Source organism: Crocodylus porosus, unplaced genomic scaffold (assembly GCF_001723895.1).
Source record: "Crocodylus porosus isolate Cpor-Errol unplaced genomic scaffold, CroPor_comp1, whole genome shotgun sequence".
In the NCBI taxonomy this organism is placed as follows: domain Eukaryota; kingdom Metazoa; phylum Chordata; order Crocodylia; family Crocodylidae; genus Crocodylus; species Crocodylus porosus.
In genome coordinates this window covers 95,221,979-95,239,238 of record NW_017728886.1, presented here as the reverse complement: position 1 = coordinate 95,239,238, position 17,260 = coordinate 95,221,979, and the positions used below count along the sequence as shown (strand labels likewise).

Sequence of the window (17,260 nt, the reverse complement as noted above, 5' to 3'; positions counted from 1 at the left end):
CGAGGTCCCTTCCAGCCCTAATGTCTATGAAATCTATGAAATCTATGCCCAGTATTACATAAATGAAATACTACCATATTGACCATATTGTCCAATTACTGAAATTAAATAAAATAGTTTAGATTCTATACTCCTTCCTTGTAGCCCCCTGGGGGTTTGAATAGTGTCATCTTATGTATTTGAGAGCAACATAACTCTGGGATTCTCCTGAAATAGAAACAACAAAATAATAATTTGGTTTACTAATCCAGTTGTAAGCAACACAGCTGACTAAAATGCTAGGCAAAGAGCTATATCTGAACATTCTTTACTGATATGTTTAATACATATTATGACTATTGGTTATATAAATATACCTGATAATGACCAGGTTGCCTAGGTCAAAAACTGTTTCAGAATCCTCCCTTAAGTGTTTGCCCTCAAAACTGGTTCCAATTCACAGGAATCTCCCTCTGATTTATCCTTATAGATAAGATATCGTACTTAGAGGCACATTTTTCTAGCCTAACGGGACATTCTGATTTTGGTGACTAGGACATTGCAAACATTTAGCCCCATTCATAATCCATTTGATATCAGCAGCACTCTTCTTTTTCCTCTTGCCAAGAGACATAAGAAAATGCTGATGCAGTACAAATTGAAGTATTTTTGTTTGTTTTTAAAATAGCAAGAGACTGATTTCTCTCTCTTTAGAGCTAGATTGCAGTAGTGTACCTTGTGGTTGGCGGCAGGGAGCCAGGGACAGGAAACGATGGACACCAGCCTTGGTGCTGGTTCAGCAAGGGCACTGGAATGGCAAGCCCTAAAGAACCTGAACTGCTGCTGCCACCACAGCAGCCTCAGCAAAAGAAGATAAGCCTTCACGTTCCCTGAGCTACAGAGGATGCCAACATTTTCAGTTATGCCTCTGCTCTATTGTTTCATTGTTAACTACATTTTAATTTGGTTCCTAATTTCCACTGTTGCTGCCCTTCCAACTCAACTTCCTACTATATATAAAAGTAATATAATAGTCTCATTCAAAATGGCTCAAAAGCCTAAGCTCCATGTTACAGTCATTCTCAATAACATTTAAACTCATTTCAGTTATGGGAATTTAGTAACAATGCTATGTCAGCAACTTTGTCCTATCCTTTGGAGTACTGAGAATGATCTGATTTATAAATATAAACTCCATATAGCTTTGAAGGTGTGCTTCAAAGCTGCATATCTCAAATGTGTTCTACTAATGCTACCCCACCCCCTTTCCCATCTCCTCTTTTTTCTAAGCTATCATGAAAGAGAGAGGCAGGCTTGAATAGAATAGGAAAGGTATTTGTACAACAAACTATTTCTATTTTCCAGTACATCTATGATGCGGTCCAGTAAAGCAAGAAAATTCAAAGGAAAGCCTGAACCCAACTTTAAGTGGCTCCAACTGTTTTCATAACTCACCCTTTCATGTCTAAATAGTGTAACATACTGTATGGAGCTGTAAGTCACATCAAGCTTGACTTCAGACCTCTAAATACCATAATGCAATGAGGTGACACAAGGAAAGATGGCTGGTGAGTTAACATCAGAGTTCTTGCTTCAGCTCTCAACTTCCTTGCTTTTAAGGGAGGTGAAAACTATTCAATAAAAGGTCCAACCATAGAAAGCTTGAATAATCAGATTCATTTTTTTGTCTCAGCCTTATCTTAAACAAAATCCTTTTTACACGTACTTTACTATTAAGGGAAACAACTTCAAACCCAAGTTTGTAAAACATCTCAAGCAAGGATTATGACCTAACATGTAACAATAGAGATATTTAAAAGTAACAGCCCTTCAGGACAATGACTGTTTATTGTATAAATTTGCGTTTACTAGCACATAATACAAGATTGTCATAAGTGGGGTATATCCTGATACTTCTTACTTTCTACTTTACACAGGTATTTGTTATGTAGATAAGAGAAAGAGCATGAATGTTTCATTGCACTACCTGCACAGGTAAAAGATCACTAAGGACTTGTTTATATTACACAAGCACTATAAAACATAATATGACATAAATGTTAACTATGGTTCACTACTCTGTGTAGACAATGCCTATCACATATAACAGGGGTTTTCAGCCTTTTTAAACAAGTGTACCCCTTCTGCCTCAAAGTTTCAGCTCATGTATCCCTTTATATTTTTTCTTGGTTTTAAGGGGCGGGGGCAGATCAAGGCCCCCGTGGTGAGGGAGGGAGTGGGACTGGGGCAGAGGCAGGCATTGCTCAGCTGGGGCAGAGTGTGGTATGGAGCTGTGAGAACAGTTCATCCAGGGGGCGTGGGGAGGGGGCTCAGCTCCCATTGCTGTGCACACCCTAGTGGAGGTCTGGGGGGCATGTGCCCCTCAGATCTGAGTGGGGCAGAGGCAGCTGCTGCTGCAGGCTGTACTCTGCATCCCACTGCCCTAAGAGCTGCATGACACCACGTGCCTGCTGCAGCCGGGCAGGCTGGGGACACACACACAAAGACACACACACACACAGACAGACACACGCAGATGAAGACAGACATGCACACATACACACACACAAGGAGATGGAAGGCTGGGCAGGGCCAGATCAAAAATTGTGGGGGGAGGGTAGCGGTGCCCCTCTATGGGCTGCACACGTGCCACCCAGCCGGCCAGACCAGGGGCAGGGAGCAGCAGGGCTCACACACCATGGCTGCCACTGTCCCATGCCACCACACCCTATGCCACTTTCCTATGGCCGGTCATACGTGCAGCTCCGCGGGCTTCTGACAAGTGGTGTACAAGGCACATCAGCAACTGCAGGATGCAGCAGCGGTGGTGCAGGGTGGTGGCTGTGGCCCCTGTCCAGCTGGCTAGGCAGCATATGGGCAGCCCGTAGAAGGGTACTACTGCCCTCGTTCCCCTAGTCCTGCTCCTGGGAGTGGGTGCAGAGAGCGAGCTGAGGTGTTGGGGTAAGAAGGCACTGCAGTGTGCTGCCTGGGGCTGGCAGTGCCTGGTGCACCCCTCCCTTGGGTAAAAAGGTATGGAAAGGTGTCAGGGGAGATGCCACCACCGCGCTCTGGGGCATACTCATCCCCACCCACCTGCCCACCTGTACATACCCCCTATGAACTTTCTAAGTACCCCTGGGGGTACACACACCCCTGGTTGACAACCCCTGACATACAGCATTTGTTGGAACAAAGCCCAGTGCATGAGGTAACCTAATAAAAACCAATTTATATTATTCTGAACACAACAATAGTTTGTTGGTAACAGACCCAGGGTGACAGTGGAAACCATATAGACATGCCCTAACCCTAAGTATACGCAGACGCAGTTTTACTAATAGCAATTTATAAGGACATTGACTAAATGACATCCTATGTAATGCATAGTCACAGCTCAAGAAGGCATTCCAATGCAAGAAAAGCACTAAAGCATGTGCGTAACTACCACTGAAGTAAATAATTATTTAAATACATCCTCTTTAGTAGGTATCCATATCAATAAGCAAAGTACTATATGGCCTTGAGTCCTCTGAGCAGACCAAAGGCATTTAACAAACTGCAGTTGCTTTATTGAGGAAATTCCAGAGCAAGGATACCATCTAACAGTCATTTGACCAATACCGCATTGGTGTTTTCCTGGTCTGAGCCTAATCTAATCTTTTTATATTTTATAAAGTGAATTTAGTGCTCTTGAAAGGTGTTGGATTAAGAGCCCTGGAGGTTGCAGTTATCTATATAGCCACAGACAGGTACTGTGTCAGCAGCAGTATTGTCAAATTCCTCCTCCAAATACACTTCTGTAAAGCCTATCAGAGTTAATCCACCACCTAAATAAGTTGTTGTTGTTGTTGTTTATTTTTTTTAAGTTGCCAAAAATAAATGAAAAGAGACTTTACCAATTCTGTAAAGAACCTACACTCTGGTATTAAACCCTTCTCATCTAATGTATTTCTATCTGGACCTAAATTCTGCAAATGCTTATGCACAACATCAGCTCCATGCTCAGTGGTAATCCCATTGATCTAAAAAAATTAAGTTCCTGCAGAAATATTTTCAGGATATAGTTCTACACTATGAGCCCTGCACTGAAGAAGCCTAGCCTCCATTTTGTGTTTAGTACTAAGCATACTACTCTGTCCCCGCAAATATAAAGAGAGTGCTAGTCTTCATGTATGACCAGTTTTTTGAAAGATATGATACTTCACAGGCAGAGACTCAAGTATACTGGCAAGTAAATATTTTGGGGTGCAAGCTGTTACTAGCTTGTGTACACTGGGGCTTGTTTACATGGGAAGATAGCAGGTAATAAGTTACAATATACATTTACTTCTTGCTGACTTTCCAGCATAAACAACAACATGGTAATATTCCTTGAAATTATATATACCTATAAGTATATGAGGTATGTATGTGAATAAAGATTTCTTTTAGTCTTTATAATGGTATCAATGACAAATAACTACCTCTCAACTCTTATCAAGTGATGTACAATATATTGGATCTCAAAGAAATGACCTAACGCACTGAAATGCCTGGAATTCATGGGAATTGCCAAAGACTGTGCATTAAAAAATAGATATATAATAATCTTTTTATTGCTAACTAAAATTTTATGCTAACCTGCCAAATCACAGAACACAGCTCTCAGCCAATTCTTATTTTTCTATATATTAGAAATGGTAGCACAGACCACGTAATTCCTTTATAATAGGTCTTCTGCAATAAATGCCTTGTTGGTCCCTTGGGCTGCTTTTTTTTTTAATTGATTGGGTTTTTGGGGAGTGGGGGAGGGGATTGTCCTTTTATTATGCAAAACTATCTACAAGTGTTGGGTCAAATTCCCCACAACCTGCATCTTATATTATTGTTTACATTCACCCCAAATGGTTGAAAAATATTGCCATACGATACAGATGGGGCGTGTCTACATGTGCAATTCATGTGCAGCAATAAACTCTGGCATATATCACAAAGCAATAAACTTCTGTGCATATTGCACCACACTTTATTGCTCCCAGGCATGCAGTTTAAACAGTGTACCTGGGACTGCAGCATCCTGAGCTGGGTCAGAGCAGCCCTGGCTGACAGGGGGTTTGGGGGATCAGCCTGCCAGCCGGGGACTGCTCCAACACAGCTCAATATGCTGTGGAGGGGTTAGCTGGGGCACAATGGTGCTCCTGTCTGGCAGGTGCCCACCACACTGAAGCACCCCTTTTCCCAAGCCAGCACCGTCAGCATCTACACATACGTCACACATGAAAAAATTCTGTAGCAGTTTACAAGTATTTGTACAGTACAATTGAATAGTACAATTGTACATTATTTACAAGCACTACCCTCCTGAGGAGTTTATTACTTTCCTGTGGCCTAACAGGGCTGTATGTGTAGATGCTGAAAGTTTTACTGCAGAGTTAATTAGGCAGCTCCACAGTAAACGTCTTATGCTGATGCATCCATTTGGTAGTATTATATATTCCTTGGCACTCAAGTAATAATGGCACAGTGAAAAGAAGTGCAGAACTGCTGATTTTACTGTTGGCAATGCAAGAGTGCTCCAGGAACTTGAGAAAAACTATCACCTCAGAAGTCAGGAATCGTGTAAATACAAAAGTAGACATGGTCTCTGGCCCCAAAAGCCTAAAATCTAAGGACTTCATTGTGGAAAACATTCTTAATTTCAAAACACTTAAGTAGTTTTACTGATTCCATCCTAGTGTTCAAGTACAGGTGTAAGACTTTGTTAGATATGGGGAAAGCTGAACAATGATTGTGTTTCAACTAGTAGAAATAGTTACTACTTAGACCTTGGAGTCACAACCCCATTTAGGGTTGCAATGATAAAATATGTGGTCACAAAGATGCTCAACAGTGTTGACCGATTATGATGAATATGCTTCCTGTTTGTAAGTATGATAATTTTAAATTATTTTAAATGTTTTAAATGAAAAATATAAAGACCATATATATTGTAATGCCATATTTATGACTTGTCGATCTTGTCTGCATCATTTTGGGGTTGCAAAAAATTTCCAGTGTTTAAATGGGGTCATGTTGAGGAAAAGGTAGAAAAGCACTGATTTAAATTAAAACCCTAAGTGTCGCAACCTTCAAGACTACTATTCAGCATTCCCTCTAAGCTGTGTGGTATGGGTGGCCATGCAGGGATGCCTGGCAGCATGGCATGAGCACAACTGTGTGGCCACGTGCACCACACAGCTTAGAAGGAATGCTGCTACTAATATCTGTGTTACCAAATCTGCTCCCTTCATTCTTTTCTTTTCCAGACTAAATTGTGATTCTTCCAGTTGTTCTACAGACATTATGTTGGACCGCCACATAGAAGTGATTTTCAGCCTTCATCTATTATTTAACGTCTGGATGCATTTACACGTGTACTTAGATGCACATTAAACTATTTTAATGTGCATTAAAGCATCACTTAAAAAAATGTGCTCTTTAGTTAATGTGTATTAAGACAGGCTAATGTACATTTTCCTAGTACCTCACAATGCAGGTATCCTTTCCCATGTCCCTGTTAATATCACACAATATAGTCATTTACTCCTCTCTCATAGTTAGGTACTTGAAGAATATGTAATATTTCATAACAAGTGGTAACTGCCTACATAACTTGATGGTTTTTCCACATGTATCTCATCTCATTGGTTAGTTTTCTCTGGCCTATTTATGTTTGCCTAAGCCAAGACACTGAACCAGAAGGGTCACTATTTTGAGTTAAGTATAATTTTAATGTTCATGTTAAAGGTTTTGAACTTCAAATGTTCAAGGGGAACTATCATTTTAATTGAAAAGAAAATATCCCTTTGATAAACGGGAAATAAAATCCTGAAGCATTTGTTTTAAAGGCATTTTGCCATTTCACTTGCAACTTATTCAGGTGGATACCTTTCTGGGAACCTAAAGCTATGAATAGACAGATATAACTACTTTAAAAAGGGAGGAAGGACTGCCATCCAGTATACACATCAGCTGTTCTAACGTAACTGTTGAGTCAGCCTGTCTTTTTAACTACAAGTGAACTAATTCACTGTATCTTTAATCTTTTTTTCATGCAAGGTTAAAGTGGCAATGGTTTTGCTACATTTGTATCACAATATAAGCACACAAATATAATGAATTCTCAGTCTACATGTATAATTGCAATGTTTATTTCCTTATAAGCATTCACACAATTTCTTTATAAAGTTTTACAGGTTTTTTGGGGGGGAGGGTTGCAGGGGGTAGGGAAGATTGGTACAGAAAGGGGCATATTTCTTTTCCATCATGGTAAAGAACTGATGGTTTTCAGTATAATTTACCCTCCAGGTTCCTAAAAATGCACAGGCAGCAACTGCCTGAATTGCAAACATGTCCTGTCAACACTTTTTTTTTTTTTTTTTTTAGATATAACGGCAGTGACAGTTACACTAGACCCATAATATACTTTAGGATAGAGAAATATTTTTTTCTGTGCACACATATTTTAAAGTATAGGTTCTTGACTTCTAAGGGTGCAAACGAGTGTTTGCTGCACCCAGTCTAAGCCTAGGTGGCTTACATTAAGCTGCCTAGAATTAAACTGGAAGTGGTGTGTGAAGCAGTTCACATTCACTGTTTCCAGAAGTGACAGGGGGAGCCTGATGGGGTGGGGTGAAGGGCAGGTGGGATGGGGAGCTAGCAGGCCTGTAGGAGAGGAGGTTGGTGGGATCAGGGCAGGGACTGGTGGGTGTGTGGAATGCAAGGTTGCCTGGTCAAGGGAGGAAGTAAGGTTGCGGGGGTGGGGGTGGGGGGCTAAAAAATAACCCAGTTAGGATTGCAGGGAGGGGTGGGTGAGAATAGCATAGCCCAAGGGCAGCAGCAAGTGGCTGAGCATTTGTAGTCCTAGAACTGTGCTGAGAACATATTTGTGAGATCATGTTAACCCCTTTTTAGAATGGATTAACCCAACCTTGTTCTCAGTTAGTGCACCTACTCAGGAAGACTAATTTAGATTGGGCATGCCACTTTTTGTGCGATTTAATCCCTCTGCATGCCTGTATGATTTGGAATTCAGATTGACTTAACCCTGGTTGGTGGTTTGCAACTGCTAGTTAGTGGAGCACAGTTTTTCTAAAGTAAAGGTTCATTATCAGAAAGGGTGACGGATATTAAGTGATGGAAGAATTTTTAAATGTAATGAAAAGGAAGAATTTTTAAATGGTTCCTGCTAGCAGTGAAATGCATTGCAAATCCAGAGTGAATTCCAAGGCTGAGCAGGTAGAAAATGATATTGTTCATTTTGCAGGAATCACTATAGAAAAAAGTCAAGATGCCAAGCATAAAATACTGCTCAGATAGGTCAGGGCATCTTTAAATTAAAACTTACAATATATTGACATCAGAGCTCTGGCACAAACACCAGCTGAAAATTTTGTATTTATTGATAAATCAAGCAATCTCACTAGGTTTAATGGATTTGCACAATTTATGGCACTGGACTCTTTTTTATATTATAAAAGTGGTCTAAACACTAAATAGCAAATCACATACAAATCAAATCCCAGTTCTTGTTTCTGAATTGTGGCTGTAAGGATGATCTTTATAATGTTATCATTCAATCTAATAAACAAACTGAATTCACAGGAATGCAATAATTAATCCAACAAATTTATTAACCTAGCAACTTAACCTCCTGTGATGCAAGTTTCCATCTGAGATTTTGAGAATTAATTTAACTACAGAAAACAGCAATAATGATAAGAATCTAGCTGCAAAGTCAACACATGATTTTATTGCACATTATTTGACATTGGGATTCTGCTCGAGTATGAAGGAAAATAGTTTGATTCCACAAAAAATCTCATGGAAGAGGAAATTTAGCTTTGGAAATGAAATAGCTGATTGCCATATCAGTAGGAAGGTAGGTACTCAGCAACTTCTCATTTAGAAATAAATGCTGCTTTAGCCTAGGCAACAGGACTGGAAAGTAGGATGGAGCAAGATCAACAGATCATTCTCTCAAATTTTCTCAGTGCTTACACATACATGCAAGCTGCTGGCAGACACTATGAACCCTTTCAAATGCAGGTTAAATCTAGTCAAATATGGGTAAAATTCACTGGTCAGCTTGGAGAGAACAACAGGAAGTGGGGTAGGAAGGATAATAATCTCTGAAAGTGGAGATCTTGAGGAAGCAGAATTCCCCAAATGGTTGTATGAGGCTTAAGTAGGAAGTCAAGTGTGAAATTGCCTGTGATAGGGAAAGAAGAACAATAGGTCTCTAGCCCAAGAATAGTTTGATGGGTCCAATATAGCAGATGGTACCTATTAATCTCCACCAGGGCATGAAAACTGGTAGCATTTAAGATAGCTTAACTCTACCTTATCCTTACCATACAGCTTCTCTGTTGCTGTTCAAAAGACTCAGACTACATCTGCTTTCACTTTCCTGACATCAATATATACCTGTATCAAAGGGAAGTTGAACAAAACTTCATTGTGAAGTCAACCTCACTTGAGACATGAAGTTTGAGTTGAAGTTCAGGTCAATCATACCCTTGCTACTCCTTTTATATGGCAGTTGATTGTGTTTATGTTAGAGCTAAATGTTATCCATTATTTCTATAGATCTCTACTATGGACTAAAGCAATGGCAAGTGGCTTCGTGTGATTCTCTAATGGTAGAAAAGGGAATTTAACAGGATACCAGGTTTATATGCCAAAATTAGCTTTGAGGCTTTTTCCTTAATCTAGACATCTTTCCAGTATACTCCTTTCCAGAATCACACTAAATATTACCTAGATTCTCTAATTACTTCCTGGTCTGGGGGAGGTGGAGGGATGAGGGAGAAGAACATGTTTCTGTTTTGCTGCTTCTGTTTTTGTACATATTTGGGTGAAAATTTTTAATGAAACTTATACAAAACTAACCATAAAATGTACTTTGCATTCCTGTTAGTAAAAATAATCTGATGCAGGAAGGTGTACAAAACAGGAAAGGAAGGAGAAAAATCATCCCACCTTTTAAATTTATTTAATAGTTGGGAAGGTGGACATATTATTATCATTTGTCTTGGCTTAGCGTAAGTTGTATGAAAATAGCCATATTTACATATGCTGAGAAGTTTTAAGGAGACCCAAAAGAATTAAGCAACTTGAAGTCCCAAGATCAGCTGAACTGAGTGACTAAGTCATTCAGGCTCCTTTGAAAATCCAAGTTACAATGTATGGATCATTGTACTAGTGCAGAATCCTGCCTTTTGTTTTATGGCTTCATTTTCCTCTGTAAGCTACTTGTACTGTTTTGACCCAGCATTGGCTAAGGGGCCAAGTATCTGTAGACCTTCTCTCTCTCCATGCCAACATGTTGAGATATAGCCTCTTAATATCTGTGCTGTGGAGGTTCTCAGTTAAGTAGCATCAGATTGTTCTTACTAACAGAAATGCAAAGCACATTTTAGGCTTAGCTTTGTATTCAAGTTTAATAAAAAAAATCCACCTAGAAATGTACAAAAGCAGAAGCATTGTTCACTACTGATATCAACTACACTGCTTACAGAAAACTTAACTTGCATCAATTTTGCCTCAGGTTTTTTGAGTGTCTATACATAGCCAGAGTGTCTATGTGAGGTGATTTCATTTCACCTTTCCCATGAATACCTCAGTATTGTATTAGTACCTACTTTAACATCTTCGTGATCTCAAAGAATAAGAAAACAAAGATGGCAGGAGTTGCTCACCATTTTTATTAGTATACTCTAATTTTAAGTATAGGAAATCAATTAGTACCCTCTAATTGCATGGTATAAAGTAACTAGCGTCTTCCAGTTTCCTGTAGGATAGGCCTGAATCTTAGGGATCTTCTGTGTCTGTTCTATACCATTACAGCATATCCAAGCATTTTCTTTCACCCTAGTTATATTCAGTTATAGGCCACATCTCCATTATACTCAGCACAATTAATGTGACACACTTTATAGCATCCATACTGAGTTCTTCAGGGAAGAAAACAATACTGAAACACAGTCTAAGATCTGATATGTATTTTGCAGATAAATACTTGGATATAGTTCATATAGATAAACAGATTATATAAATACTTAAATCGAGACATATTATGCTAATATGAAACATACCAGTAGACTGACATATTTAGGGAAACCTCATGACCTCTTCAAATTAGAATCTCACAATACAGGAGTGTAGTTGGAAGAGGTGATCAAAATTCACTAGTTGCTAGGCATTTTATGGAAAGAGGGCACATTCATTCATCTTATTAAAATTCATAGGACTGAAAATATTCAGAAGTCCAAGGGGGGTGGGGACAGAAAATCTATTTCATAGAAATGGGAAGCTTACTCTGAATTCACCTTGAAAGCTCTTTCTCCATCACAGTCTTACTGTGAGACTTTTGATTTCTCTCTTACTTAGCAGGTAATTATAGGACTTTTTTTTCTTGTGACTAACGCATTCAAAAGGGGGTCATTTCAAAATTTTATGCAGATTATCATGGTTTGTTCTAACGAAGACCTTTGCTGGAAATTATTTCTTTTTTGCTCTGTTTCCATCTCTCAATTAAGCAGCTTCCCTTTTATTTTTCACATTTTGTCTCCTGGCTGTGTCATTTGATATTACAGCTGCTTTAGTACTGAATATTGCTGAACTCTACACTTCAATTTTCCTTTTTTCCTCTGTTTTCTCCTTTCATTTCAGATGCTCTGTTGTCAGGGAACAATACCATTTAAGTGTATGTGTGCAGGGAAGGAGGGATGTTAATCAAAGGCCACTCTCCAGTGAATAAAAATCCTGGAAAGTTAAAAGCCAGTAGGCTAAATTCTTCTTACAAGGAACTGTACTCATGTAACCTGAGAGAACGATTTAAACTTGGGAATTAAAACTTCACATCTGGCTGATTCTACAAGTCCCAGTTCATTGTTGTGGGGGATGTTTTCTATGCCAGCTCCCTAAGAATCCCCTGTCCCTCTAATGGCCCAGAAAGTGAGAAAGGGGAATTACTTTTGATTTAAGCAGCAGTAAACACTGGGTCAATATCCAAAGAATCATAAAATTGGCTACTTGGACATGGGATTGTAGCAGGGAGGGACTTAAATCAGTTGTGGAGATAACTCAATTATCTGCATGAAATATAAACAGCTGTCACTAAGATTCCAACATAATTCCCTTTGAATTATTTCAACCACAGGGTGGGTTCAGAGCATTTTTGATAGTTACTCTGATGTGTTCTTAACAATGAGTATAGAGGAAGGGTATTTTAATGAACCTTTCCAAAGTGGGTGGTGGAGGGGTGACGGGTATCACTATTAGATGTCTATTTATACTACATATATATATAGTAAAAAAAAAACCCTTTTATTAAATTGGTTGCAATATATATATAGTTGCAACCAATTTAATAAAAAAGTTTTCTAAAGATGCATGCAGCAGATATGAATTTATGAACTTTCATTATAGGTTCCACATGGAGAAAGCAGGAACCTGGTACAACTCATTAGACACCATATGGTGAAATGTCAAATCTTTTGCAAGCATTGTCCAATGTGAACATGGCAGTTCAGAGTCTCAGAGTCATCCCCATAATGTTAGAATGGTTTTTGTTTGTTTGTTTGTTAATTAAAGGGAAGAAGAGGCTCTTTGGGGCAAAGACTCAGTATACTTAGTTTAAGAATCAGTATGGAAGTAGAACCCTTCCACATACCTCAGCAACTTGGATTAGAAAACAATATTAACAGGTTTAAAAATAAATAAAACAAAACAACCCACAAGGGCAAGCCCTGTTTAAAGTGAAGAACCTACACAGCAGATTTTTCCTCCAATCATGCAACAGGCCTTCAACTGGATCAAACCTTCAACCAAGTTTTGTAATCTATCAGCTGCAGCTGCCTAGGCCTCCATCCTTGGGTTCTTGAAGGGAATTGCTCTGGGCCCAAGCTTCTATCCTGAAATGCCTTCTTCAGCCTGAATCTTACAAACACTCATACATCTGAGTTTGATATCATCATACAGTTTTACATATATGAAGAGTCTTCTTGAGGACTCTTCTTATATGTAAAATAGTCCTCAAGGGGGACTATTCATTCTCAGCCACCTATGCAGAAGCAGGAGCAGATCCAGGGGATGCAGCGGTTCTGTCACACCACCCTTCCACTGCTCTCGTACCCAACTGACCCAGGGGCGGGGGGAGCTCCAGAGCCACTTCTGCTCTGCTCTGCTCCAGCCACAGGTTGCAGGCATCATGTGTGGTGTACCAGGCTTGGCAAGGGACAGGAATGCAACAAGTAGATTTCCTTCTCCTGTATCTGCTCCCTCCCACATTCCCAATATGACCTCAGCCAGAAGCAGGCACTGGAAGGAGTTGTCTCCAGCTGACATGTAGGGGGAGGGCCCAGAGATGCCGCTGCAGGCAGAAGCTTGACTAGTAACAGTGGCTGCAGCAGCATTCAGGTTCCTCCTTCCAGCATCTTCCCCCAGTCAGCGGGGGGATACATGGAAGGGAAGGGGAAGTGGAGTGAGCAGAGCGCAGGCACTGGAAGAAGGAACCTGTACACCACCACCACTGTTACCACCCAAGCATGGCACCCCACACAGCTACTCTCCACCGTCCCTGACTGGAGTTCAGCCGGAGCAGCTCTGGGGCTCCTTCCACATTGGGATCAGCCAGGGACAGAAGCCATGGGAGCAACAGGCAGGTCCTCCCCTTCATGCACCTGCTCTCTGCCTGGCTCCCTAGTGTGCCAAACTGGTCTGGGGGAAGAAGCCACTTCTTGCCTCCCATATCCCTCCATAATCTGAGGGGCAGAGTGATCTTTAGAAAAATCCTAGATCTTCCCATTGCAGGAGCATTTCACAACTGGGGTTTTATGCGGTGTACAACCTTCTTAGTAGCATATGCTACCAAGTCTAACACTTGGAACTTCCCTGGCTGCCTATTATCCCCCTTCCATCCTAATTCTCTCTTTCTCCCTCCGCATATCATACATCTGACACACAGGTGAAGTTTTCCAATATGTCAGTAATCTGGTAAATGCAGCCTGCGTGTACTGTAGATACACATTAATTTTCTTTTATATAGCTGAAGTCCTTCATTTTACTCCATAGATATATTGAAGTTACTTTTCGATATTTTCTTTTAAAAGGCTTCAATAAAAGAACCAACAAAATTGTGAATATAAGATAGCACACTACTACACTTTCTTGCCTCTAATAGAAACCAGAATTTTTTTCTTCCCCCTACCCCAGTTCATTTTGTGGGGGTGGCTAGTTTTATTTATTTTGGAGGGGAGGCAAGCAGGGTTGCTATACATCATACTTAATGAACTTGCTTACATTCCAGACATGAGAGCTCTTCAATATGTTTTTACAAATATACATTTTAAAAAGGTATAAACATCTCTTAGGATTAAATTTAGGAAGACAAAGATAAGAAATATCCTTGTTTCTTCTTTCAAACAAAATGCTGGGTTAATCTTTCAGGGTAAGAAGGAGGTGAACAACTTGTTTATAACAGCTGAAAGGCCAAACCAAAAGTTATATGACCACCTCTAGCATTACAGTATTACTATAGCATAAAGCTACTTGCAGTATACACAAGCAATTCAATGCAACACATTTCTTCCCCACTCTCCAATATACAAGTAGCAGCTGGTAGGATTGTTCTCCTCCAGCTATGCTACAATTTGTCATTTTTAGACATCTTATTTATAACACGCTGGAGTCAACCCAGTAGATACTATTCTCAGATAACATTGTCATGTGGAATATTTAGGAATTGGGTTTCACTTCCACAAAAAAAAATCACGAACTTCTCCTAAAATGTAGAACTAGGAGTGAATGCTGTTACATTATACTATATAGTGCATGTTTTTTTGACCTTTCAGCAACTCTGAAACCTGTATCATTCCTTCTGACCTTCAGGTCTTTTAGGACTATTCCCTAGAGAATACATGAGTGTCAGATTCTAGTGAGGTGTAAGGACTGAGACACAATTTCTAACAACCAAGTCAAACATCAAAGGAGTGTATTGTGATGGCTTGTGCCAGAGTTCTGCAGCAGTGACTTACCCAAATATTCCCATCCTGGTGATACGGTTTCCAGTTTCTCCCTGTGTCACTATAGAGCATCCGGTATTGAGTCACCCAATCAGAGCTGCTGTATCTGCCTTGAGTTGCAATAGCACTGATCTGTTTCCTGTTCCCAAAGTCCACCTGCAGCCACTGATAATGATCGCTGTCTGATGGAGACCAACCTCCAGCCCCTGTTGAGAAGCAAGAGAGATACTTGAACCTCTTAATAAAAAAAATAAACACAAACAAACAAAAAAACCCAAGCACTTGATGTAAACACATTGTAAAACTGACTATTGCTAGGTGGAAGGACAGTTTAACATAAAAACAAATAATTAAAACTTACAGGAGTGAATTATAAGCATGCTGGGAAAAAAATCCTTTCTTATCTATGTTTTTGGGAACTTATTTTTCTCCAAACTGGTTCACATTGTTGCTTTAACCTTTTTATGATGTCATGGGCTAACCTACTATGAATAACGACTTTGTAATGCCTTAATTATAGTTTATTAATATATGTCATGTTTTAATTGCCTATGGGCTGACCAATTTACCATGATGTCCTTTGTCAGTCAGTTGGCACAAATCAGTGACAATCTATTGATTCCTTAAACCCCTCAAATGGTGTTTGAAATTAAAAAGATGACACAGTTTAAATGGAAAAGGACAACACCATGCACCTCTAAATTTCCGTCCTGGGGAGTCCAGTATTTCAGTTTGATGCATAGACTGAAATAATCTACCAGCACCAATCAAACTTGAAAGACATACAGTACTTCAATAATGGCTCCAATGTTGATTTGTTGGGTGTACAGGATGTTACAGAGTACATTAACTGATGCCTGACAAATGTATTTCATACTTTATGGGGCTATGAATTAACTTGATAGTAATATGATTAACAATATTCTACTCAGTCACTAGACTGTGTTGAGCTGCTCTTAATAAACAAGGATGATACTGCATAGATAAAAGCAAATGTCAAAGTATTAATTGCAAGTTCTTATTCTACTCGGGTACAAAATAGTAAGGGAAAAAATTAGTTATCTACAAGGTTATAGAAGTTACTGAGATGGTGACATAATGATCACTATGCAAGCAATGACGTTTTACAAAGTTATTTCAATACTTGTAAAAATAACATTAAATAAAATGAATCTTTGCTCTGTTCCAGACTTGAGTCATGAGATTACTGTGCATAAAAATAAGTATGGCAGGGTAAGCATGACTCCAGGGATTTATCCTCTTTGGGATTAATCCCAACAGAAGAACAGGATTTGGAAGGACTGATGTGGTACTACAGAAATGTTGTTTGCCATATGGCAACTTGTATTACTTTTTTCCACTGCTAAAACTAAATTTAAACCTGGAACCTTGATTAACTTGATCATTCAACAGTTTTTATTAAAGTGCTTCTTCTAAACCCCACCACTAGGCAATAACATAATAAGTGCAACATTCTTTAAAAGAAATAAAGGAAAAGCAGAATACCACCACATTTTTGGGTCTGTAATGAACTACAGTTCATCTAAACATATGGGTAAGATTTGTGTTCTCCTTTTCTCTCTCTACAGTGTTAAGTTCATGGAATCATTTCATATAAGAGGTGACTTGTTGTAGATGAAATGTGTCCATTTTTTCCATACATTTCTTGACAGTCTAAGATTTCCAAAAGGCCAATAATACAAACTGGAGGTCATTTCAGTACTTCTGAGCATATGTGGAAAACAACACTGGAATTTTAAGGCCTCTTTAAGAGTAACTATAGTGAAATGTATTTACATACTTTCATGATCTACACTAAGCAAGTAATCATAGAATCACAAGAAGTAGGGTCGGAAGGGACCTTGTAGATCTTCAAATCCAAACCCCCGCCTGGGCGGGAGAAAAGACTGGACTCAAATGAGTCCAGCCAGGTAGGCATTAAGCCTCTTCTTAAAGATCTCCAGGGTAGGAGCCAGCACCACTTCCCTTGGAAGTTGGTTCCAGCTCCTAGCCACCCTAACTGTGGAGTAGTTCTTGCGGATGTCTAATCTAAACCTACTCTCTAATAATTTGTGTCCATTGTTCCTTGTTATGCCAGGGGGCGCTAGGGGAAACAGCGTCTCCCCTAAACCCTTCTGGTCCCCCCTAGTGAGTTTACAGACAGTCACCAGGTCCCCCCTCAGCCTTCTCTTGTGAAGGCTGAACAGGTTTAGGTCCCACAGTTTTTCAATGTAGGG

The 17,260-nt window shown here is 39.6% G+C and overlaps 1 protein-coding gene across 1 annotated transcript in view; it reads right to left on the bottom strand.

Annotated features, from left to right (window-relative positions):
• Positions 1 to 17,260, bottom strand: part of CNTNAP2 (contactin associated protein-like 2) — a 1,403,431-nt gene that overhangs the window by 1,203,382 nt on the left and 182,789 nt on the right. Inside the window, exon 4 of the mRNA XM_019535795.1 lies at positions 15,036 to 15,229. Coding sequence (XP_019391340.1) covers positions 15,036 to 15,229 — 194 coding nt within the window. The remainder of the gene's footprint in view (positions 1 to 15,035; positions 15,230 to 17,260) is intronic.